A 23,645-nucleotide genomic window follows, 5' to 3' on the forward strand; every position below is an offset into this window, starting at 1 on the left:
AACACCAGGTAGAACCTGAGCCAGAGGCTCCACAGCACCCAGTGCACACAGCAGGGACAGAGGTGAGGAGTGCCACTGTCCCAGGCAGAGCCTGGGGGAGGGAGGGCCGGCATGGAGGGTAGGAGACAGGGACGAATTTGCTTTCCTAAGACTCTCAAAAGCCCATTGGAGGCTTCCCCAAAAAGGGCAATCCCAAACAAACAGTGTAGGAAGAACACATCGGCAAAGTAAATAGTCACTCCCTCAAAGGCCTGGTTCTGCTCCACTGGTCTCTCCACAGACCCTACAAACTGGGGATTGCTGCTGCTGAATGGACCCTCACTCTATTTCATATAGAGCTGAGTCTTTGTAAGCACTGCCAAGCCAGAGGAGGAGTGGAGAGAGGCTGCTGCTGCCCTCTGAAGGCATCACCAGCTCTGTGAGTCAATCAGTTCACCATGACAATTAATCAGGAAAAAAAGAAAATAAATGAGAGAGGTCCAGATCTTGAACAATTTCCTCTCCACGCTGTAAACCCCAGGCAAAGGAGGACAGCTATGTTGATGCAGACAAATAGTTGATTAGATTAAGCAAAGAAATAAGCTTTTGAAAATGGGCTTTTTTGTTTGTTTGCCTGACAAGCATGAGTGTCTTGTTCACACCAGCTCACACATTTCAATAATCTAGGAAGAGACTCATGACAAATGCTCTCAGGTCTCATTTACTGCAGCATTTACTTTGACTTCAAAGAGCAGGACTTTTTTAACAACTACAGGACACTTTGACAGGGGAATGACTAGATAGTGGCAGCTCCTTTTCCCTGAAGTTGTTAAGGAAACTTTCCTGTTTTGTTTTTATTTATTTGTATTTATTTATTACTTTCCTGACTCACCATTCAGGAGTCACTCTGGCAGTCACACTCCCACCACTCCAGACTGTCACTGCTGGGAACAAAGCTCCTTCACAGTGGGTGGCTCCAGTAACCCCATGGGTGTCCTTTGTGGGTTGCTGCACACCCCACACTCACAGTCAGAGAAAAGGTCTCCTTACAGCTCAGTTCTGGGTTTCCCACAGCTCAGGGGGGTGGGAGTGTGACTGCCAGAGCAGCTCCTGGGTGGTAGGACAGGAAAGGTTTCTTACCACAGTGCTGTTGAGGATGAGCCACTGAATTTAACCAGGACCAGTGGGTCCAGCAGGCAGCATCTCTCCAGTCTGCTGCAGGGCTCTCAGGGAAGAGAGGTGTTGAACATTTAAGAGCCAGAAGAGGGACTGATGACATTCAGTGACAGGCTGAATGGAGGAGCTCAGAGGAGCTCCATCTGCACTACCAAACGCAGCGATGTTCAGCATGTAATCACCATTCACTCCTTCTTCTGAAGAAAGCAACAGGATGGAGGAAAATCACAAGAAATCCTCTGCATTCACTCAAACTTCTAATGGACAGTGGTTCTGAATCTCTGGGATTCAAATTCCAAATGCACATCAGAACTCCCCTCCATTCCCACAAAACAAAATACATTAGAACAGAGGTTTTTTGTAGATGTGGTGCATATATCACTTAAGAGGCACTTTTCACACATACTGTCAGTTCTCTCCTGCAGAACAGCTTCTCCCACCCTCTCATCTCCTATATCCAACCACACAGCAAATACACAATCCATCAGCCTGAGATGTGCCTGAAGAAAGACAGGTTTAGCACTTGTCATAGTGAAGTCACGAGACAGATACACAGGGAACAAGAGTGAACAAATTTCTACTCTAACAACCATTGATATGTTGGTCAATAAGCCTTTTGTGGGAAGAGGATTAAAAAACCCCCAGTGAAAAAGAGGGCTGGCTTACCAGTGATGGGTGTAAATCAGTTTGAGGCCTGCAGGGCAGGTGATTTGTGGCACAGTCTGTGGTTCCTTACTGACATTTAATATAAATAAATTCTGTCATTTTCTAGGCAGTCCTGTTGCAGTACTGACTTGAAGACTAAGCATCTTGTAACTGGTCTGTCTTTGAGAAGCCCAAGCAATTCTAATAGAACACACTCTTTCAGGTTAAAAAAGTTTTTAAAAAGATAAAAAACAAAAAAACCCAAAGAAACCAAACTCAACAACCACAGAAAAGTCCTGTGTGTGGGCCAATGCAGCTGTCTTCATAAATTTCAAGGTCAGAATGATTCTCTGACTCCATTCTATCTCTTTTCCAACATAACAGAGGTTGTTAACTGCACAGTCTATAATAATTATGCCACAGGAATTATCAACTAGCTCTGAGCATAAGAGGGAATTAGCTTTGAAGCCAAATGAGAGACACTTCAAACAGCAACTCTCTGAATACTCTTGCAATTCACAGCTACAGAAAATCTGCTCTGTGCTATAGCAGGAGTTTGGGGTAGGTGGGACCCTTCAAGCTATTGTCTTTTTGTTTAAGGAGTTTGCTTTCCTTTCGCCCATTGCAAAGTCTGATGATCAAACTATAATTAAACCTCTACCTTCTGTTATACCAATCATTCAGGTGAAGATTAATCTAGTCAGCTATTTCCTTTACCTGCATATATCTGTTCTTTGCTGCTCTCTCCCACACAGGTGAGTCTCCTACACACAAGCCCATATTTGTGGCCCCAAGACTGTGTTGGCCATGCACAGCAAGCAACTGTTGATAAATAATGACAATTTTCAGTTCACTTACTTATGCACTGGAGTTGTCATTTCTTTTCATCCCTTGATTTGGAGAAATGCACCCAAATACTCAAACATCTGAGCTGCCACTCCTTGTGGACTTAGGACAGCTTTCACAAGAAGTGCCTGGGGCAGGATTAGCCCCCTGGAAGGGGTGAACTTACACATAGGAGAGATGTGAACTGGCACAATAATGATACAGCACCTGCTCTCCTAGGTGGAAATAACTAACAAGGGTACTCCAGGTATCTTCAGATGCAAGTAATGAATATAAAAGGCAGCAAGTTATTTAAAGCATGCCATTTTGAGCACCACATTGATGAGAATGAGCTGTACCTTTGCTGGAATGATTGGTGCCCTTACCTGGAGCTGCTGGGATCGCAGGGGAAAGAGAAAGCCTTCTCCAAATCTGTGGGCAAGCAAGAATATCCCCTTTAACCTATTTTTATCCTGCCAGATCCACCTTCCATATTTGAAATATGAACAGGATGACTAATTACCTCCTCTTTGCTCAGGGAAATACCAAATACCCTGCTCTTCACACTTTTAATTAACGGGAAAATTTGCAGTGATTTTCCTACAGAGAATGTTGACCCTGGGCTGAATTTCCAGCTCAGGTACCCCATGGAAACTCCCTGGGCACTGTGGGGAATCCGTGCCAGGGTGGGTCTTGCTTTCTCACCTGCTTTCCTGAGTGGGAAGTGGTGCTGGCTCTGTGCAGACCTGTCCCAAGTGGGGAAGGGGCAGCCAGGGAACACAGCCAGCCTGGCCTCTTCCAGGAGCTCAGACACCCATTTGGTGGCTTTATCTAACACACCCCATTCCTTCAGGGTGAGGGAGATGCACTCTGCCAGGCCCAGGAGTCCTGCTGCTGGCATGGGGAAGGAGCCAGGCTGGGAAGGAACAGGGAATCCAGTCAGGAAGGTTTCCTACACTGAGACTACAGCAAAATTAGGAAGTTTGCATAACTGAGCACACCATAAATACCACAATTTGTCTCTCACTAGAGCTGCAGTTTCTCCTCTCTGGGGGACACAGACTGCCTCTAAGAGCCAAATATTTTCCATCTGCTGACTCAGTGTCAAGTGCCAAAAGTGAACCCATTGCCATTTGGACCTAAAAAGAAAAGGCAACTCAAACCATGCAGTGTTCACCCCGCTGCCATCAGTGCCAGCAGCAAGATATACTGCAAGTTCTCCGATGGATAAAAAAATTTAAAAATCAACTAAGTTGCTGTCCACATGGCTAGGACCAGAAACAGCTCTACTTTCTTGCAATAAAAACATGTGCTTGGCTATGAGGAATATCAGGAAAAAGGCCAGTGGTACTAAGCATAGCCCCATCAATAAGTTTATGACAGAAATGCATGGGCACAGAATAAATCACTTACCTTAAGAAGGAGACACAGTAAAAAAGGAAGATAGATTCACTGTGATGAGAAGGGACTCAGTCCAGGTCATTATTGAAGTAGAAGGTACCAGACTTCAGAAGGTGGTGAGAGAAATTCCTTCTTCCCATTCTGACAGCTCCTCCAGGAGGTCTTCTCAAGTTGGTGACCACGAGTGTAGAAAAGACCCACCCTGTGGCCCTGTCACAGCCATGTGACATGGTCAGCAACACAGTGCAACCCCAAACCAGAACCCTGTATCCAAAATGCAAGTGTTTCTCATGCTGCAGCTCTGGCATGGGGACAGAGTCTTTGCTTCCAGAGGACTGGAAGCTTCCTCAGCAGAGAGCAGCTGCTCAGCACTGCTGCTCAGAGCTGTTCCCAGGGCCCTTCCAGGGCAGCCTCACACTGCCACCATGGCACAGCTTTCCAGCCACCTTCGGGTTCACCCAGCCTGTAAAAGAAAAGCACTTGCAGAGGCTTGTGCAATTTCACATGACTGTAAAAGTTGTGGTCATGACCATACACTTGGTGTGGTTTAGAGAACAGGTTGTATTTACTTCAGTTCACAAAGTAAAGCCACCAGCTTTAATCCTCTGTAAAAAACAAAACAATGAGACAAGTGCATGATTCAGAGGGCTTGGTGCAAATTTTTGCAAAGTAACAGATACAAAACCAAAATAGTTAAAATCATACATATGTGAAAAATAAAAGAAATTCAAGTTAAAACCAGGACTAATTCCCTATTAGCCCTAGAGATGATCCAAGAACATGTCAGGAAATAAATACATCGTTCTAGTTTTCACCATAAAAGAGGGTGCTGCTCTGTAATCAAAATGGTTCGGGTGTTTACAGAAGGCAAATGGGTTACAGGAGAAACAGAAAGAAGAAAAGCATTCATAAGAGTCGACTGAAATGCTGCAGTGTGACCACTTCCCACACACCTCGGCGTGAGTAAGAGAAGACTTTAAATCACGGAAAGGGGCCAAAGAAATTAACTGTGAGCAGCACACCATCATCTGCCCCATGCTGGAGGGACTGTGCCAAGGTGAGACCAGCATGGTGTGGCTGCCATCACAGAAATTCTGAAGCTCCACCACAATCCATGGCTGCCCTGGGGCACATGGCAGTAAGTTGGCCTGATCAGACCAATTTATGAACAAGAGAGCAATTTATCCTACAATCCACCTGAAGTGAATGCTGCTTAAAGGCATATCTTCCTGGCCTCTGCGGGACTGTGGGGGCTCTGAGGAGGAGGAGGCAGCCAGCACAACTGAACCTCTTCTCCTGACATGGAAAGCACAGTTGGTGATCCAAACGCTCGGCCTTTCCCCAAGGGCCAAGAGCTCCGGTGACAGGAGGGAAAAGGAAGTTCTTCCAAGTATCTGTCTCAACACTGCAAACCACAGCAGACAAAGCAACACCCTCACTCATCAAGGCAGCACGGCTTGTGCTCATAGCTGGTATTTCTGATGCTTTGTTGCCATCCAGCTCTCCTTTTGCTGCATGTGCTACTAATGCCAAATCCTGGCAGGTCAGAGCTGTACTCCAGTGAAGCCAGCAGAGGAGGAGATGTTTAATGCCCAACAGAAGCAGAGAAAATTCTGCAGTTAATGTCATAGCATGCAAAAAACATCCCAAAGGCTCGTCCTAACCTTCTGCTTCCTTGTCAAGATACACTTATTTACCAAGTACCACTTGGAGTAGATTCAAGTGGTAGTTGTGTTGTGTCCATATTTTTAATGGGATTTGACATTTAAGGCAGCACTGCAGCTCACCTCTAAGCCTATAATAACACTTGCAAATCTGCTTACAAGACATCAGCATAGTACCCCAGGGACAGCTCAGACTGGCTCTGTCCCCACAGAAGCAGCACTGGAGCACCAAGCGATGCTACAAAGCAGACACTGCAGGCTGCAGTGCCTGACACAGACACCTGGACCCACTCCTAATCTTCACAATAAAAACAAAACCAAAGACTGCAAAGAGCCCTCACTTTATCTTAAAAGCAATACTGCACTGAGTCAGATACCACTGGAGGTCAGGAGCACTTCATGAATACACTGAGCCAGGACTCCTTTGCACACCCTGCTGAGTATCCTCAGTCTTGTGAAATCCATGAGTGCTAAAAGTACCAGGGTAGGGCCAGGATGAAATACTGATCATCACCTCCTGGTCTGGAGTCACAATGGCCCAGTGCTGAGAAGCACCTTTACATCTCTCACACAAGTGCAGCATCTCCTATCCATTTGATTTTCTCTTTCATCATAGTCCTATCAACACTGACATTTTGAGAGCAAATTGATGCTCAGTGTCAGGATGCTCAGTATATTTCCATCCAATTTATACACCCCAGCCATCCTTTGCACCCAATTTATACGAGAACCCCCAAGATATGACTGGAACCAAATAAAGTACATATGAAGTACTCAGCTCACACTCCTCATACACTCGATTCTCTTTGGGCCTGGGAAAAAAGTACGTCTGATCAATTCTGATTTGGAATTTTCACCTATGCCCATGGGAAGCAATATGAAGGATCTCCTCCTCTCACAAGCCACCTCAGCAGATCTTTCTGCAGGATGCAAATGGCTCCATCCCTGAGTTCAACTTTAAAAGAGAAATGAAGTGCTCAGCATTCACTATGAAGCACCAGAAGCAAAAAAACACTTTGCCTCCACTGCAGGGGCAAAGAACAAGGAAGAAGCACAATTGGGAAAGATGGAGAAAAGCAGAAAGAACTCAATTTGTATCATACCAAAGAAAAAGAAGGAAACCTGATGCCAAAAAGTTTATAATAATAGAGAGAGAAAGCTTACAGAAGGCAGACTGTGCTGTTCAACAGCAAAACCTTTGCAGCCCTCAGTGGTCATTTGGGAGCAGCCTGGTACCTCCACCAACAATGATCCCAGACTGGTAAAAGAACCTATGTAGATAGCATCCTCAGCCACATGAACCCTCGAGCCCATTTCAATGACATGAGCAAAACTCCTATTTTTCTCCTTTTTTCCCAGCAGGGATGACACACCACTTTGTCCAGCTTGGTGCATACAGTTCTCCACTGCTCAGGCAGGCTCCTCCTAGCTGACAGAGGTGCAGTTCAGCTGGGCGGGCTCCTGCCTAGCGGCTGCAGGCACGGCTCCCTCGGGGCCGTCGGCGATGCTGGGCTCGCTGGAGCACTGCCTGTGGCCAAAGCAGCTGGGCTGCAGCAGCAGGCATTGGTCAGAAGTGTCCGATTCCTCCACCACCATGCCCGTGTGCATCATGGAGGCCATGGCCAGGAGCTGGATATCCGAGTGCGCGTTGGCCACTGTGTGCCGACGGACGCTCCCACATTTCTCCAGGTAAGCCTCGCCCTCCTGCTCTGTCAGCGGGGTCAGGGCCTTCGGGCAGGATCTGGAGTACCGTCTCTCTGGAAGAGAAAGAGGAAGCAGGAATGGTCAACAGCACACAAACGGAGCGCTGGTCACACTGCTGGGCTGGCCTCGGGGAACAGAGAGAATCCAGTGTGCAGCTGCAGAGTGCCCCACTTCACTACCGGTGGAAAGCAGTCAGGAGCTCACTAGTTCATACTGCTAGGTGTTGGGAAAGGAGACCTGCCTCTGCCCCAGAGCAGAGAGACCTCCCATCCTGCTGCAGGGGCTGCTGCCTGCGAGAGAAGTGAGCCAAAATGTCACCAGTGCAGCCAAGGGACTCTTTAGCATCCTGAGAGTCTTCTCTTTTATCAAGGGGTAAAGACCAAGTAGGTACTCTCACATGCAGGTTCACTAAAATAAGTGACACTACAGTGGCACAAGTCTCTAAAAAACACATTCACTGGGGATTTCAATTGCCATCCCCGTCTCTGAAGAACTTCTCTCAGAAAGTGCCATTAGCTGTTGTCAATGTGAAATGCCTGGTGCTTACATTGCACTGTCTCTACATCTGCCTAGGAACAGACCATTCTGTTGGCATTATTTTTTAAAGATCATGCCAGAAAAAGAACATTTCATCCACTTTGCAACACATCTGGTTTGGAGGCTGGACACAGAAAACTCCTAAGAGTGCGCAGGAACAGTCCACAACAGCCTGGGGAAAAGGGGCACAAGGGAAAGGCAGTATTGTGCTGAGGAAGAAAGGCAGTGACACAGAATGGGTGGGTGTGGGCTGTACAATCTGCTCAGCAAAACATTAAGGAGGAAAATTGCCAGGTCTAAAGCACAAACCCAAGGCGCAGTCCCCAGCGCCATGAAGCACATGCCAATTCTGACACTGAAAGCTTGAAGGAAGGCAGGGGTCAGAGTTTTGCCTTGGCTCACTGTAATCCCACCCCAGCAGGTTGAATCAGACACTGTTACTGTTCACCTGCTGGTTTCCACCCCCCTGCAATGTTCCATGTGATTTTGGACACCTCCCGTGGGTCTGTCCCTGCAGCAGCTGATGGAGCCACTCCCTGTGACTCTTTGTGTCTCACAAACTTTATGAAATGAGACCCTATACTTCAGTAAAGTCAGAAGCCTTTAAACCACATAAAAGGCTTCCAACTGAGACTGCAGAAGATAAGAGTAACAAAATGCAAAGCAAAGCACTCGTCACTGAAGGTTATAAGAGTTTTGTAAGCTTGTATCAGGAAGAGAAGCAGAAACCAAACTATTTGTTGCAGGGAGGAACAGGTGAGCCGACACTTCACACTGCTACTGCCAGTAATACACCAATACAAAATGGTTCATTCACACTTAAGAGTATGCACAAATAATTTCTGAGACTGGTTACAGCAAATACACTCTTTAGGTTTCATCTGCAGCTCAAGCCACAGCAAGCTGTAGTGTTAAAGGGCATTAGGATATGACTCTTTTGAGAAAAAAATTAGGTGAAATTAGCCTAAACTCTGAACATGCATTTATTGCTTTACTTTTCCCCCTTTACTTTCTTGGCCACAAAAGACAGTCTCTTAAGGGAGTTGTTCTGCATAGCTTAACTAGAAATTTTGTTTTTATTTTTGGTGCCTTATGACCAGGAATATAAACCGGGAGGAGTTTGTCTGGGACTTTTTGCAAGCAACCTCAGATCAGCAGTGATGTGTGGCTGTTCTATCTGTTCTCCTATCCCCAATATAAACCCTGTTTCTTAGCCAGCTGGATCCCCTTGGCATACTCCATCCTTACCACACAGGTTTTGGCTAATTTACACAGGCAAAGCAAAAGGGTGCTAAGAGAGCAGGTGCGAATGCTGCCATCTTCAGTTCCTCTCTCTGAGGGGTCCTGTCCTTTTCACCCCTCTCTGCTTGAAATCAGCTTAAGATACAGCAGCCTTGCAGGCTGAAGCCTTATGTATACTCACAGCTGGGAGCAGACAGCCTCAGCTACATTTCCCAACACTCATTTACCCTGAAGGCTCCAGCCCAGAGGGCAGTCTGGTCTCCAGAGCAGCTGTGTAGAATGCAAGCACACCCCAAGCCCAACGGCATCCCCTCCCAAAAATTACTATGGGGAACCTACTGGGCTTCACCATCATTACAGGCTGCCCAGTGAGAGAAGAAACTGGTTCTGAGAAAGCAAAAAGGTGACTGAAAGAGGGAGAGGGAAGAGAAAGAAGTCTGATCACAAGTGAAAGTTAAGGAATAGAAGCCACCTCCATAGCAGCCCTGTGAAAATACCATTATTATTTGTAGAAAAGTGCTGGTTTGCAGTCCCTGTCTTGTACTGCAAACACAAATTCCTTCTTTCCTCATGCTCAGCACAGGGTGGAGCAAGGGTAAAAGGCCACTTTGGAAATATACACAAATAAATGAGAGCTAAAATCAAAGTAAGTTCAATTATTTTAAGGCATATAAGCTTTACAAGGCCAGCTTGTGTAGGTTTTTTTTTTTTTTTTTTAATGGCACAAATGCCTCATTGAGCTGGCAGAAATCCAGGATGGCTAGAAACTTCAGCACAGGTCAGGCAGCTACCTTTTAAACCATCTCAGCAGCATACAGCTGTCCATAAACAGCAAAGCAATCACATTTGTCAAAGTCCAACTTTTACAGGGGATTTTGGTCTAGATTGAGCCCTAGGATCAGATCTGGATTGAGCCCTAGGATCAGATCTGTAAATCCATGCTGAACTGTACAACCATGTTCACTTGCACAGAAGATATCTGATTGCCCAGCAACCACAAGAACAAAAATCCTAAGCCACAGTTTTCCTAAAGCAATGCTATGGGTTTATTACAGGCACAGATTGTCTGAGTTCCAGTAAGTTCTTCTACCACAAGCCCATCTTTGCCCATATGCTGTAAGTGTAGTACAAGGCAGGTTGTGGGTCTCCAGCTCACTACAATTTTGCATTAAAGCAAAGGCTAAAGCTAGCAAAAACAGAGGGAAACCGGAGCTTTCTTCACTTGCTCTATTTAAATCTTCTTGACTATCAAATCAGTAACACTATGCCCATTAGCTAGCCAATCTCTTCTGGCTGGCCACATGTGTAAGCAGAGCTCCTGCATCACGTGAAGAAGTTTCCCAGAATAAGCATGCTCTTCCTTAAGTGAGGTGCCCATTCTCTCACCTAGACATGTTTATCCATACCTTAAACACAGAATTTTAATTTGGGTTTGTTTTTTTTTAACAGAATCCTTGGATGGAAGGAAGACTTTATGCAAAATCCCTGTCATCTCTCAGAATTAATATGCAACAGTTCTGCTGTTGGCAAAAGTTGATTGATGCAGCAGCTGAAGCAGGCAACAAAGGACCAGGTACAGTCTCTCACTGTGGTGAAAGCAGTACACCAGGCATGGACAAAAGGGTTTTAAAATGCAGCCCATGTCCAGAGAGAGGGGAGACTTTGTGGGGGTCTGTGTGCAGTGATGGGGCACTAATAGTTCACTAGGCCATGGACAAGAAAAAGCCTGTCACAAAAACTTGTATCCAGAAACATTAATCAGGGCCTTTTCAAGGGTGTTTTAGCCTTTGTTTTCTGTCTCTCATGCGAGTCATGCAGTTTCCTTTTCCAGCACAAATGCCTCCCATTACCCAACCTGTGTACCCCAATAACAGCTTCAGTACAATGTGCATGTCTTACCAAGCAAGCAGGTGCTACCAGAGGAGCTGTGATCCTCACACAAGCCTAAGAATGGTGATACCACCTGCTTGACCAGTTCTTCCAGCTGTAGGTAGCCCTCAGTGGGGCCAGTAGGCTCATGAACACTCTGAAAATCAAACAAAAAAGGTCAACATAACCCTTACAAGATTTTGGAATAAAGCCTGGGGTCTGTCAATTCTCTCTGTACTGGAATATCCCAACTGTGTCAGTAAAGCTTTTGGAGCTGATGGAGGTTTGGGTGCCTTTCAGGTCAATCTCCTTGTTCAAGTTACAGCCACACCCTACGGACATGGAGCAGACAGTTCTTTTTTCTGAGCAAGTGACAGGAAGGTACGAGGTGTGCTCACACCGAGGATGTGCACAGAGTACTGCAGCAATGTAATTGTGCCAGGGTGCTTCTACCAGAAAACACCTCTTTGCAGAAAAGCCTTAACACGCCTTGGGCAAAAGCACTGCTCTTTCCCTAGGCAGGACTGCAGGCAAAGCACCCTCTGTGGTTCAGCTTACAGCTGTGAAGATGGTAGATAACACCAACCAATTTAACAGCAATTTCAGAAACCGTTCAGACTTAACTTCCTGCAAAGCCTCAATAAGCTTTTTTCCTCACATGTGCTGCTTTGAAGTCCTCTTTGCTCTCAAAATTCTTGTATTAAAAAACATCCAGGGAAATTGAGGTAGCACTTTAGTATCACCAGCTATTCCAGTCAGGGTCACTGGAACATCAGAACAGTGAGAGTTCATACAGAACTACCAGCTTAGCCACTTTGCAAATTTGGTTGTGCTTCATAAAGTTTAATTCTCAGACACTATTATGCTGGAGAAGAAATAAAAGTCACTGGGCTGTGTGGCGTGTTGGAGGAAAGGGATGCCACCCAGAGGGACTTTGAAAGGCTCGAGATATGGGCCTGTGCAAACCTCGTGATAATCAACAGGGCCAAATGGAAGGTCCTGCACGTGGCTCAGAGGAAGGCTGGATTGAGCTCTAAACAGCCCGGTCCAGTGAAATGTGTCCCTGCCCATGGCAGGGAGGCTGGAACTAGATGATCTTTAGGATCCCCTCAAACCCAAACCATTCTATGATTCTATCAATTCAAACATGTAAGATGGCATTTTTCAGAACTGTCAGGCTGGGCAATATGAGAAAAAAATAAAACCACTGTAGTTGGCATGCTTGGAAAGTATTCTGTTGAGACCTGGACAAAGAGGATAGCTACTACAGATGCTCTACATCTCTTGGGAGAGACCTTTGAAAGATGGCCTCTCATTTTGCCTGCAGCCGAAAGGCACTACTCAGCATCCCAGCCAACCAGGGTCCTAGTGTCAAGCAGCCAGAGCCACAGTCCATCCAAATTCCATTATCTTCTGTGATGGACACTTGCCCTGTCCTTGCAAAGCTGAGAAATCAGGAAAATTAGGGCACAAAGAGGAATTCAGACAAGCTAGAAGATGAAATCTGTGTGAAAAAAAAGATGGGGAGAAGTACAAAAAGCCCCCTAAACCCAGCTCTTTGAAGGCAACATCTTTACCTGCTCCCAGGAAAGCTCAGGGCACCCAAATTCAACTCACATTTTAATACTGACCACTTCTAAATAAGCACATATCACACCCCCTTCATCACACCCTCTACTCTCCCCACTTTTCCTCCAGTGTTTGTATGATTTCAACGAGGTCAGGATACCCAAGTGAGTCAGAGGAAGAAGAGCAGAGGTTCCCCACCTGCAGAATTAACAGCATCTGGACAATGGAAGCTGGAACTTTTGTCTGGACCAGGGGAAGGATTTCTTCCAACTTTACTTTTAGCAAAACCAAGTCTCTGAAGCCAAGAAGAGCAATCTGACGGATAGTCAACTCCTGACCCTAAAAAAACAAAGAAGGCAAAATCCAAGTGTAGATAAAGGGATCTGTAAGCATCATACCAACACATGGGCACACAGACAGGAGAGTTTATTCTGCCCATTGCTGCTGTGGCAGAACACACTCCTGTCATTCATGTTGAGGATTTATTCTGCTCTTTAATTTCTTCCCTCTCAGTCTCACACAAATTCTGAAGTGGGCATCGCCTCATCTGTGGCACCACTAGGTTTGGAGTGAAGCCAGAAATGGGCCTGTAGCTCACCAAATGACTATGTATGTATTCATAAAACCCACATGCCATCCAATTTGTTCACAAAAAAGCCCAGGCTGGATGTAGCTTGTGCTTCTGGCACTTGGAGCTGAAAAAGCAGAGAAGGTTTGGTAGGGAATGAAGTTGTTTCAGAGTATTTCTTAACTAGACCCACTTCTGACCTATACTGTACCCTCTTTTTGCTCAACATCTGCATTTTAGACCTTGCTGATATGACAAAAATCTACAAGTTAGTCCATTACAGATTTAGGATTTAGGCTGGCGGAAAGCTAGCAAGACTGCTTGAACCAAAAACAATTTTAAAAAGCAACAGCTTTAATATCCTCTGCAAGGCATTCCTATTTTACATCAACAACACAAGTGAGCAGGCTTAACAGATGATATATCTCAGCATTTTTAAACACAGTCTGACTCCATTTGGCATTCTGGTGTTACCACCTTCCCCTCTGCTATGTTTAATATCTGCATGACTTTCTCTTGCCCCACTGCAACTCAGTAGCAGAAATTTTCCTCCCAGCGCTGCCTAGCACTTTCCAGCCTGAAAAGTTTGCTTTGTTCTTCTCAGTATGTTAATCTCTGCCCCATGGTCTGCTTGGGAATCATTTTATGATCTCTATAACACACTCATAGCAAATATTTAGCACTCATAACATAGCAAATATTTAGCTAGAAGAAATTAACAGCAGGTAATCATTAATTCATAACAGGTTGCATGTCACAATTAACAGCATTATCAATAAGTAAATATGAATTAAAACCAATAGTATGGAGGGGAGCTTGGCCATAAAAAAAGCAGTTTGCTGTTTTAAACCATTACTGTGATGGGGAAAAATGCGCAGGAAAGACCAGTACCTATCTTGAAACTATATCTCAGCAGCTACAAACTTTTTATTTATATTATGCAGTTTAGTCCCATTAACTTCATGCCCCATTTCAAAATGCAAATATATTTCTGTGCCAAGCAAAACAAGATTTGCTATTCTTTTTTCCACACCAATAGTCACATCAACAGCTGCAACTATACGAAACCAGTGAGTGACCTGTTTACATAGTTTCCCTCTGTACAGCAATTTAACCAACTTGGCTGCTTAAAGGTCGTATTTCTGCAAGAGCTACAAGCCTTGGGGTTAAACTTAGCTGAGATATGGGGCTGGTGTGAGTTACTACCTTTGGTAACATACGCTCACACATGTGGCTGACTCAGTTTCATTCTGAACGGGTAATTGCTGGGATCACAGAAGAGCACAACCAAATAATCCTGCTGGTATTTGCAGGAAAGGACAGAGAATCAAGAACAAATTGACTTTCCCATCTACCAGAGCAGTGTACAAAGAAGTGCAGTGTGATGGAAGGCACTCGCTGGATGAGATCTCCTCACATGTTGTGACACACCACATAAGTGGTTACATACAGTTCCCTATTTCTAGGAAAAGCCCAATCTTGTTATTAGGACACTGGCCTGGCATAAGAGCAATTTCTATTTCTTGTTGCACCAGCAACTCTTTGTGGCAGCCTAGAGCAGCTTACTCTGAGTTAAATTCTTGGATGTATTTAGGCAGTTTAATCCATACATTAGTGTAATACTTAGGTGCCTACAAAGCTTTAAATATCCTGTCTGTTCACCTTTCAGTTCCTCATTCAGAAAGTGGCAATACTTCCCAAACTTTACAGCTTTGCTGATACATTTTGAATGACTCAGATATTGCAACAGGACAAATACAGAAAAACAATTATGCTTTCAAAGAATCTCAACATCTCATAGTCATCCTTTCACCACTAAGTTACTTCCAAAAGCTTTATCCACAGTGTTGTAACTCCTGTCCCATTTCTCATCACAGACATTTAATAGCAGGGCAGTACATTTTTCTGGTAAGTGGCAGAATTATTACCATCAGTGGGTAGGACACAGTCAGCTCAACTGCTTCCACAGTACACAGGCAGCTGCAGTGCAGACAAACCCCTGCTTAAATAGGTCACCCCCTCACTGAGAGTTAGCTGCAAAAGGAGAGAAAGGGAGGGGTACTATAGCTGCACAGTTTTACCTGCCAAACACCTACCTTCAAGCATCTGCAGCACGGAAAGAACAAAAATAAACACAGTGGAAAGGTTAGTGTCTGTCTTTGCAGAAGTCTTTTCTCTTTTAGGAAATGCCAGCTTTAATAGGATTAAAGGAAAAGGGCAAGCTTTGAGCTTTACCTGCTGCCTTTCAAACAATACAATGGAAAAACAATTTTAAAAGGCTCTGGAAATTATGTCCTCCAGAAGAGGCAAAAGTCAAGGGGAGGAGGCTAGCATTTGCAAGAACGTCATTCTCCACAGGAGGTACATTTTTCTTTTTCTCTGATGGCAGAAAAGTCAAAATAGGCTGGGGAGGTAATTAGACTGCTCATATAGAAACTCGGAGTAAAACTACATTAAAAAATGATACAGCTCAACACTTCTAATGGGATTCAAAATACCCAGCGTAAAAGGTTTCACATGAAGTGTTCATTCTTCCTCTATCAATAGACTTACACGTCCCCTTATTGAAGCTTCAAAAACCCAACCGAGGATTTCCCAAAGGCATAAATGGGACACAAGCCCTTCAAAAGTCATTAGGCTGAGTTAAACACATTTTCTCCTCATCTAGTCTTCAGATTTATACCTCTAAGACAAGCTATCAGTGTTGTCATCTGCACCAACAGTCACAGCTATTTTAAAAAGAAGGAATAATAAATATAAATAGCCCAGAGCTTCAGTATTGATGAGGTATAGCCCAGCAGCTTCAGTGTGCAAGCTTAGCTAAGCACAGAGAGTAGACAACTGGGAATAAATTCAGCCCAAACCACCATGCTTGTCCAGTAGATTTTAGCAGTCCTTCTTATAGTTAATACTTGGAGAAACTCTACTTCCTCCAAGATTTAGTTTAGTTTTGATGTGTATTTAGCCACTGGCCAAACAGTGCTGCTGGCAGAGAATTACCACTTGCCATTAGCAGGCATTGCAGTTACATTGCTTCACCTGACTGAACTGTAATTAGGATTACCTGGACTGGGTAGAATATTGCCTGGAGTGTAGGAAGAGTCTCTGTAAAATAGTGATCCCAGATCTCAGACAGGACATCAATGCGATCCTCACCTAGGAAAACAGAGATCGGAGCAAGAGCTTTAATGACAGGGACCCTAAAAGCAAGCTGGATTTTCCAAGTACGCTCTAATTCCCCAAGCAAGAAACTTCATTTCTGCACTTTCTGCCCAAAACTGGACATCACCCAGCTAAATTTCCCCTTAACAGACAGAGACACAAGGCTGTGACCACTGTTCATTCTGTGCAAAACACGAGACCAATTCCAACAAAAGAATGAAGCCCCTCTTGAACCAGAGGCTTTAACTCCCCAGCACAGAATTGTGCAATTGCACAGCTCAGTTAACGTGCTCAGCTAGCATGGGAGAGGCCACACAAAACCAGCTGAATCTGAGAACCAGCAGGTCACAGCCAACATCAGCTGATCATCGAACTGATCATGCAGCTGAGTCAGGGAGAGCATTTAGAAGAGCTGAGCCCCCTCCAGCACCCACTCAGTACCAAGCAGCACTCACGTATCTGTCAGGAATCCCAACAAAGGCACTAATGACAAATGAGGCACTTGTGAAGGTTCCCAAATGAAATCCACTTGTGTCCAACCCTTATATGACTCTAATTCAAACAAACATCCCCAAATGTAACTGGATATTTAAAACCAAGGCAGACGAAGCTATGAATCTTGGGATTCACATAACAGGAATACAATCATGATCAAATTATGCTCATAGGTTTGACTTACAGACCGGTGCACTCTGGGCCCAAAGCCTCTAGGTATTTTAGCTTAGGGCTTGCAATGTTTATTTCAAGTTTTAGAGCGATCCCTGGAAATCTCAGGTGCAAACAGACTCAGGGTTAAAACCACAAGTTTCTGACAAAAGAATTTTACAGAATACCTCTCAGGAGCTCAGAAGCATTCTAGACTCAAGGAGCAGTAATGGAAGACGGTCACTCAAGACAGGTTTGAAGGCTCATCCTCAAGGTCACTAAAGGCCCTACATGAGGAACTGGAATACATGTAAAATTGCAACGCAAAGGAGCCTTATCACTCTGTACTGAAGTGCTTTCCTCATCTGCAGACTTCCACACAGACTTTCACTCTGCTTGCCCATGGGTTGTGCCGATTAGGACACAGCCAGAGAGCAGAGAGCCAGCAGGACTAGATCCTGCAGACATTTCCCTTTGAGCAGAGAACCAGCCCACTAGCAGCCACAGAAAATTTCAGAGATGCTTCACTGTGTCAGGTATGACTGTGGCTTCAAAATTGGAACTGCAGGCAGACAAGAAACTACCCAAAACCCCCACAACAGGTACCCATTACCACAACAGCCAAGTCCAAGCGAAAAAGACAACAGGAAACAGATTAATTGAATGTTTAAATTTTTCCCTCCTCTGCCTCCTACCCAGGACTACAATGCTTTGCTGTCTGTAGACACAATGAAATGTCAGAGATCACTTCTCCTTCTGAAGGGGAAGTAGGAGTGGTTTGTTTCTTCAAGAAATCATAAATCCTGCAGGCATTGAAAGAGATTCTGACAGATTGTATAAAGAAAAATCACGTTAAAGAGGGTGTGATTGAAAAATAGACACAGATGAAACATTGCCATGCCCTGCAGCCACTCTGTCTGGGTGCAAGGGCAGTGTAAGTTTTCCAGGAAGACAGAACTAACCAAGAAGCATGTACAAGAAATCCTCATTGCTGTGACCACAAGACCTGCAACAAGCCCACACATTATAAAGAAAGGTGCCCATGAGTCATCTCCTGCAGCGATGCCAGACTGCACAGCAAAGTGGCTCCAAGTGTCACTTCAAGCTAGGGACAGAAAAATGAGGCATAAGAAGGTGTTTTGCTGTCTGCCTGGGAAACTTCATCTGACTCAAACTATCTGAGCATCTGCAAAATAATCTTGGGCAGTTCTCAGCTTATTACAGACTCAAACTCAATTCTCATAATGCTAAAGCAGATCCTGGAATAGTTTTATATGAATACAGAAACCAAAGTCTCTGGTAAGCTGTGCAGCATTCATTCTGAAGAGCTGGCAGTGGCAAGGCAGGTACCCACATTTGGAAAATGCAGGAGTCTGCCTTTTTACCTCCCTCACAGGACCAAGGCTGAAGAAGCACGCCCCAAGAAGGAGGCTGGCAACCCCTTAACTCCTTTGGGGCCCAAATCCTACAGCCTGCCAGCTGGGTGAAGTCACTTGGTGAAGACTGGTGCAGAGGAATCCAGGCCCAGCAATGACGTGAGATTATAAGCACCTATTGGCATTTAATGACCCACATACAACACACTGGTGATTAGCAAGAGATCTTCCCTGCAGGCTAGAAAACTGGGTCAAACCAACAGCAGCTTGGTTTTGAATAAAGATGTGCTGGTTTCACTTGAGCAAACAGTTACTAAATGTGAGCAGCTCTCCACACTCCAGCACTGAGTGGCCACACCACACTTGCCCTGGCCCACAGGCTCTGCAGCAGTATTTTGAACACAACTCCATGTGTGATCAACTTCTTTCCTGAAGGATTTCAAAAGACTGTTCTTTTCTTTAAACTTACACAAAGCTTGATAGTTCAGCTCTCAAAGGCATGCCAGAGAAACCAAAATTATACTTACATCAAGCTGCAAATCACATTGAGAAGTGAAAGGCAGAAGGCAGCTCCAAGCAGTTTTGCAACAGGATCCATGTCCAGACCAGAACTGCCATGGGCCCAGGTTCAGCTGCCACACGAGACCCACGCTGCTGCTTTTGTGGTGCAGTTATGGCTGGGGGGAGCATGGTGGCTCTGGGGCTATTCCAACAGCCCACCCTCCCTTCAGCCTCACAAGGGCTCCTGAGGGGCTGTGTGACACCCCAGGACAGAAGAGACAGGGCTGTACACTTTCCAGACATGCAAATCATCTCATTTGAGCAGACATCAAAGCACAACTCCCTTCCAAAACAGGTTTCCTACTATACTTACCTTCACACAGCTTGACCTTCTCCTCCATAAACAGCAAGCCTTTCGCAAGGAGCTGGTTCTGCCAAGAGAAAAGAGAGACATGCATTTGCCTTTTATTTATCTATAATGAACATGGAAGAATGCATTTTTGTCAGAAACTACCCACTTTGCATGCATTAATCTTAAGATTAGTCATGTTGCAGTACCTCCTTCTAGCACTGGTCTCTGTGTGAGTGCTAGACATTCCTTAACCCCCTCTTGTTCAGCTAGACATGGGAATGCAACAGACACAGCAGCTGAAACATCTCCCAGAAATGGGAAGGGTCACAAGGAGAGAGTCAAGAAAATAAAGTGGTTCTTACCATAATGGTGCACCCACATATGCTATAATTCAATTACATGATGGAGGCAATCAAAGAGTCAAATACTATGAAAATATCCCACTCTCTTCTTCTTTTTGCACTTGCTCATTGCTTGTGTGCACAGTAGGCCAAGCTCAGCTCCCTAACATCTACTTCTCTATTCTTACCTATTGTCTTTCCATGAGGCCATTCTTTTTGTATTGAGAAGCTGGATCATCTCAGTGTGCAGTCTCAAGCTGCAGCAGAACTAGCAGGACCAGGTCTTTCTAGATAAACTTAACTCTCACAGACCAAACAGATCAAGATATCAATATGCCTGTTTGCATTTCAGGACATCCAAATACCTGCTTAGCTTTTTGCTCCCACTTCTCCAAACGTAAGAATGGTGCAAAAACAACACCCATTTTTTTGTTCTCCCAACAGCACCAGGTGAATCAGTTATTCTGAAAAGCTTTGAGAATGCTAGAGAAAGGCACTGCAATCACCACATAACACACTATTTCTGCATTCTAAAAAAGGTACAGAGATCATACTGATAGAGAATATAGGCCTTCTGCCTGTCTGAAAGGATTCAGTATCAGGGCAGCCCACAACAGTCAGAGATGAGTCCCCCACTGTTCAGTTTCTGGTTTTAATGGGAACCAGGTCAAGGCTGCACTTTTGAACCTTCCATCAGCCAAGGAGCAAGGCACATCTCTTTCCACTCCCAGTGGACACTGCTGTTACCTCACTGCCTGGACGCCACCACGGCCTCCTTGTGAGCTGCCATAGTGCATCCTGCCCTGGTGCTGCTGCTCTGCATTGTAAACCTGCCTCCTGGAACCACACACCAGCCTGGCTCAGCCCTGACACGGAGACAGGCATCTGTGGAAGCACCCCAAGCCAAGGGAGCAGCACGTCTCTGCATCCTCCCTTCAACAAGGAGCTAACACAAATCTGGGTATAAAAAGGAGAAAACATTGCTTCGTGACATTCTCAGGGTGGGAGATATTTTTCACATGAGCAATGAAACAGGAATTAGCAAGCTGGATGAATATGTTCACACAATGAAAAAAAACTACAACATTTCCAAATGTTAGCAATAGTGGAAGGTTACTGTTTTATGAAAATCCTCTAGCAGAAATATGGGCTTTGGAGGGAAATATTAAGTTGTTAGGATGTCCATGCAAGTTTTAGATTTGTTCAACAGAAATAAATGACTACACATATCATGCTCTGGACAACAACAAAAAAACATTCCAGGAAAAACCAACAGCATAAAAAAGGAGGGAGAAAGAAATCTGTAATGAAGAAAACATAAGGGGAAAAAAGTGAAACCCACTTACACTATAAATATTTTTCTTCTTGAACAATAGATAATGTTGGAGTGATATGGCACTTTAATCCTTCCAAAGGCTTTCAGTTCATTAATAAAAGTACTTAATTTCTTTATTTTTCAACCTGTAGCCCAAGGCAATTAGTTCTCATATACTGCAGGGGAAATTTACAGCTGTTCTTTAATCCTGTATTATTTTAAACTAATTTGTAATATAAAGTTGTGTGTATATATATATACACACACATATGAGGATGCGATGCTCATTTTCTTATGTTTCTCTCAAGAAATATTAATTCCTTCTCTATCTGCTGTAGAATGTTAGATTTCATTTTACGTATGTTTCCAACTTCGGATACAATTTTCCAGATACTTTGCCTAAAAGTTAATATTATTGATATTTTTTTACTTCCAGGGATATTTTTTTCTTTTGTCATCAACCAAAGAACACATTTGTACATGCTAATGGACAGCACAGCTATATCTATTGCAAAATAGATATATTAATCATTACTCCATGGTAACAAATGTATAATGCTCCTATGAATGGATTATAGCAATTCCATGTGCTAAAGAGATTGCATAATCTCACTCTAAAGGTTTCCTTAACAAAGAGATTAGGGCTATATAGTTACTGTAGTTACTGCAGACTTTTCACTTATCCTCTCAGATTTTTCCTGTGGAAGAGACTTTAAAAAAAATTAAGTAAATCAACCACACTTCATTTCCCTTCTCCCCATCCTAAAAATATCTGGAAATGTTATTTCTCCATCTTTCCTGCGAGAAGTCACAGGCTGAGGAATTGATTCAATCCAAACATTAATCCCTCAGAGCAAGCCAGACAGGCAAACTGTCATTAACAAACCCTACAGGCTCTGCTGACAAATCAATACAAGCCACTCAATGCAGCTGCAGTGGAGGTCTCTATCAGACCTTGTCTAGATTACAAGTCCCATTTTGCTGCTGCATCCCCAGAAGCACAGAGCTAAGAGGAAAAATAAATCTTCTATTTAAAGCAAGACCAGATAAAGACTCATACCGAGTAAGCTTGAAAGGTACATTTATTTGAAAAAGTTCAGGTGCCACCTTCCATCTCTGCAGTTAGAGCAGAACAGGGATGGGATCTTGGGGGAGCAGGGATTCCCTTCCCTCCTCAAATGAGCTCTTCCTGGTTCCCCAGGGTGTTTTCCTCACCCTGCTGTTGGGACACCACGGGATGCTACCTGCTCATTGTGGGAGGTGCAAACCTGCCTTTACTCTTTGCTACTCTGCTGTGCAGAGCAACAAAGTCCCAACTTTAAAACACATAAGAGCAGTTGAGAAATCTGGAGAGAGATGTTTTGCAGCAGATAGAAGTGACCTTGTGAAATCTCACAGGCTGACCCTTTTTCTCAGAGCAGAAAACCAAAATAGCTGACTCAGATACACCAGTAAGAAGGACAGCTAAAAGAAAGCTCTTAAGTAAATTTTTTAATGCCCTAAGTTTTTAAAGACAGGATTAAAAGTGAAAAGAATTGCTTTTCATTTGTTCCTCAGTAAAGATCCTCTCACGACACGTCTGTGTTTGCTACTCTTTAAAGTAAGTCATATTCAAACCATTGGGAATAAAAAAAATTTTGAAGGCAGTCAGCCACCATCTTATAAAACCCACACACTTTCCTGATAATTCCTTCCTTTTTTCCTGGCACAGATATTTTCCTCTTTCCCTTCCCTGTTAGAAAAATTGAGGCAAATTTCTCCATGCATGCCCAATGGAGTAATACCAGTCCCACCATCCTCCCAGAGGATGAAACCTGTCGCAGGCACAACAGCTGGGGGGCTCCTCTCTGAAACCAGCAGTGCCTGCAGTGCCCAGCACCTTCTCCCTCCCTCCCCCCGTTGCAGGAGCTGGGCATTCCCAGTGGGGACCCTTCCTGTGCCCAGTACCCCCTGGGCAAAATGGTACCCATCGGACTGTGCCTGAGGCAAATCAGATGCTGCCTGTCAGAAGCACTCACTCAGCAGCATGGGTGTGGGGCCAGCCTCCAGACAGAGCCAACAGGAAGGATTTTGGGGTGACAGCCATGCCACCAGCACAGCTTGCTCTGCTGTGAGTGCTATATGTGAGCAGAAGGCTGGTGGAAAACAACTGAGTAGCTTTGGCTGCAACTCCACAGAAAACATCAAAGAGGCTCAAGCCATCACAGGCAACTTCACATCTTGCCTGAATGCCATGTCTGCAGTACAGCAAGGTACAATTTAATTCCCCTGCTAATAACAAATAAGTCATTACCTTTGAGGGAAATAGGTTTACACAAACATCCATTTAATTATGGATAAATTCTGCTTTCCCTTAAAGTCTCCAAGCCAAACACGGCTATTATGCTTTTTAAAAGCCACCTTCAAATTAACAAATTAGTATTAGTTCATCAAACAACATAGGCTTGAAACAGAAGTGAACTGATCCAGAACATACTCAAATTAATTGACCTCATTTTGCTGGGTGGAAAAAATTTTCTGCAGAACACTACACCATTTCTTAAATGCACTCTGTTTCATAGGCTACTGAGGCTTTGTGTTCTAGTGCTAAACCACGCTTCTACAGGTTCTACAAGCACAGAGTCATTGCTTTATGGATAATCTGATGTTAATTTGAGAAAAAAAATCATCACCCAAACTTACTTGGCAAGTACTTTCTACAAAGTTATTTCCAGCTGCACACAAACACCTACCTAATTCTGGGCAGTGTTTCATAAAATACAAATTTGTGTGAG

General features: G+C 44.3%; 1 protein-coding gene across 8 annotated transcripts in view; it reads right to left on the bottom strand.

Moving 5' to 3' along the window:
* Positions 1-4,569: 4,569 nt before the first annotated feature.
* PRR5L (proline rich 5 like) overlaps positions 4,570-23,645 on the bottom strand; it is a 55,405-nt gene continuing 36,329 nt past the window's right edge. For all 8 annotated transcript variants that reach the window (XM_064425012.1, XM_064425011.1, XM_064425010.1 and 5 more), the window contains 5 exons: positions 19,237-19,294; positions 16,244-16,335; positions 12,810-12,950; positions 11,073-11,199; positions 4,570-7,447 (listed from right to left, as the gene is read on the bottom strand). In XM_064425012.1, coding sequence (XP_064281082.1) covers positions 7,116-7,447; positions 11,073-11,199; positions 12,810-12,950; positions 16,244-16,335; positions 19,237-19,294 — 750 coding nt within the window. In that variant the 3' untranslated portion in view covers positions 4,570-7,115. The remainder of the gene's footprint in view (positions 7,448-11,072; positions 11,200-12,809; positions 12,951-16,243; positions 16,336-19,236; positions 19,295-23,645) is intronic.

This window comes from Passer domesticus, chromosome 6 (assembly GCF_036417665.1).
Source record: "Passer domesticus isolate bPasDom1 chromosome 6, bPasDom1.hap1, whole genome shotgun sequence".
NCBI classification, from domain to species: Eukaryota; Metazoa; Chordata; class Aves; order Passeriformes; family Passeridae; genus Passer; species Passer domesticus.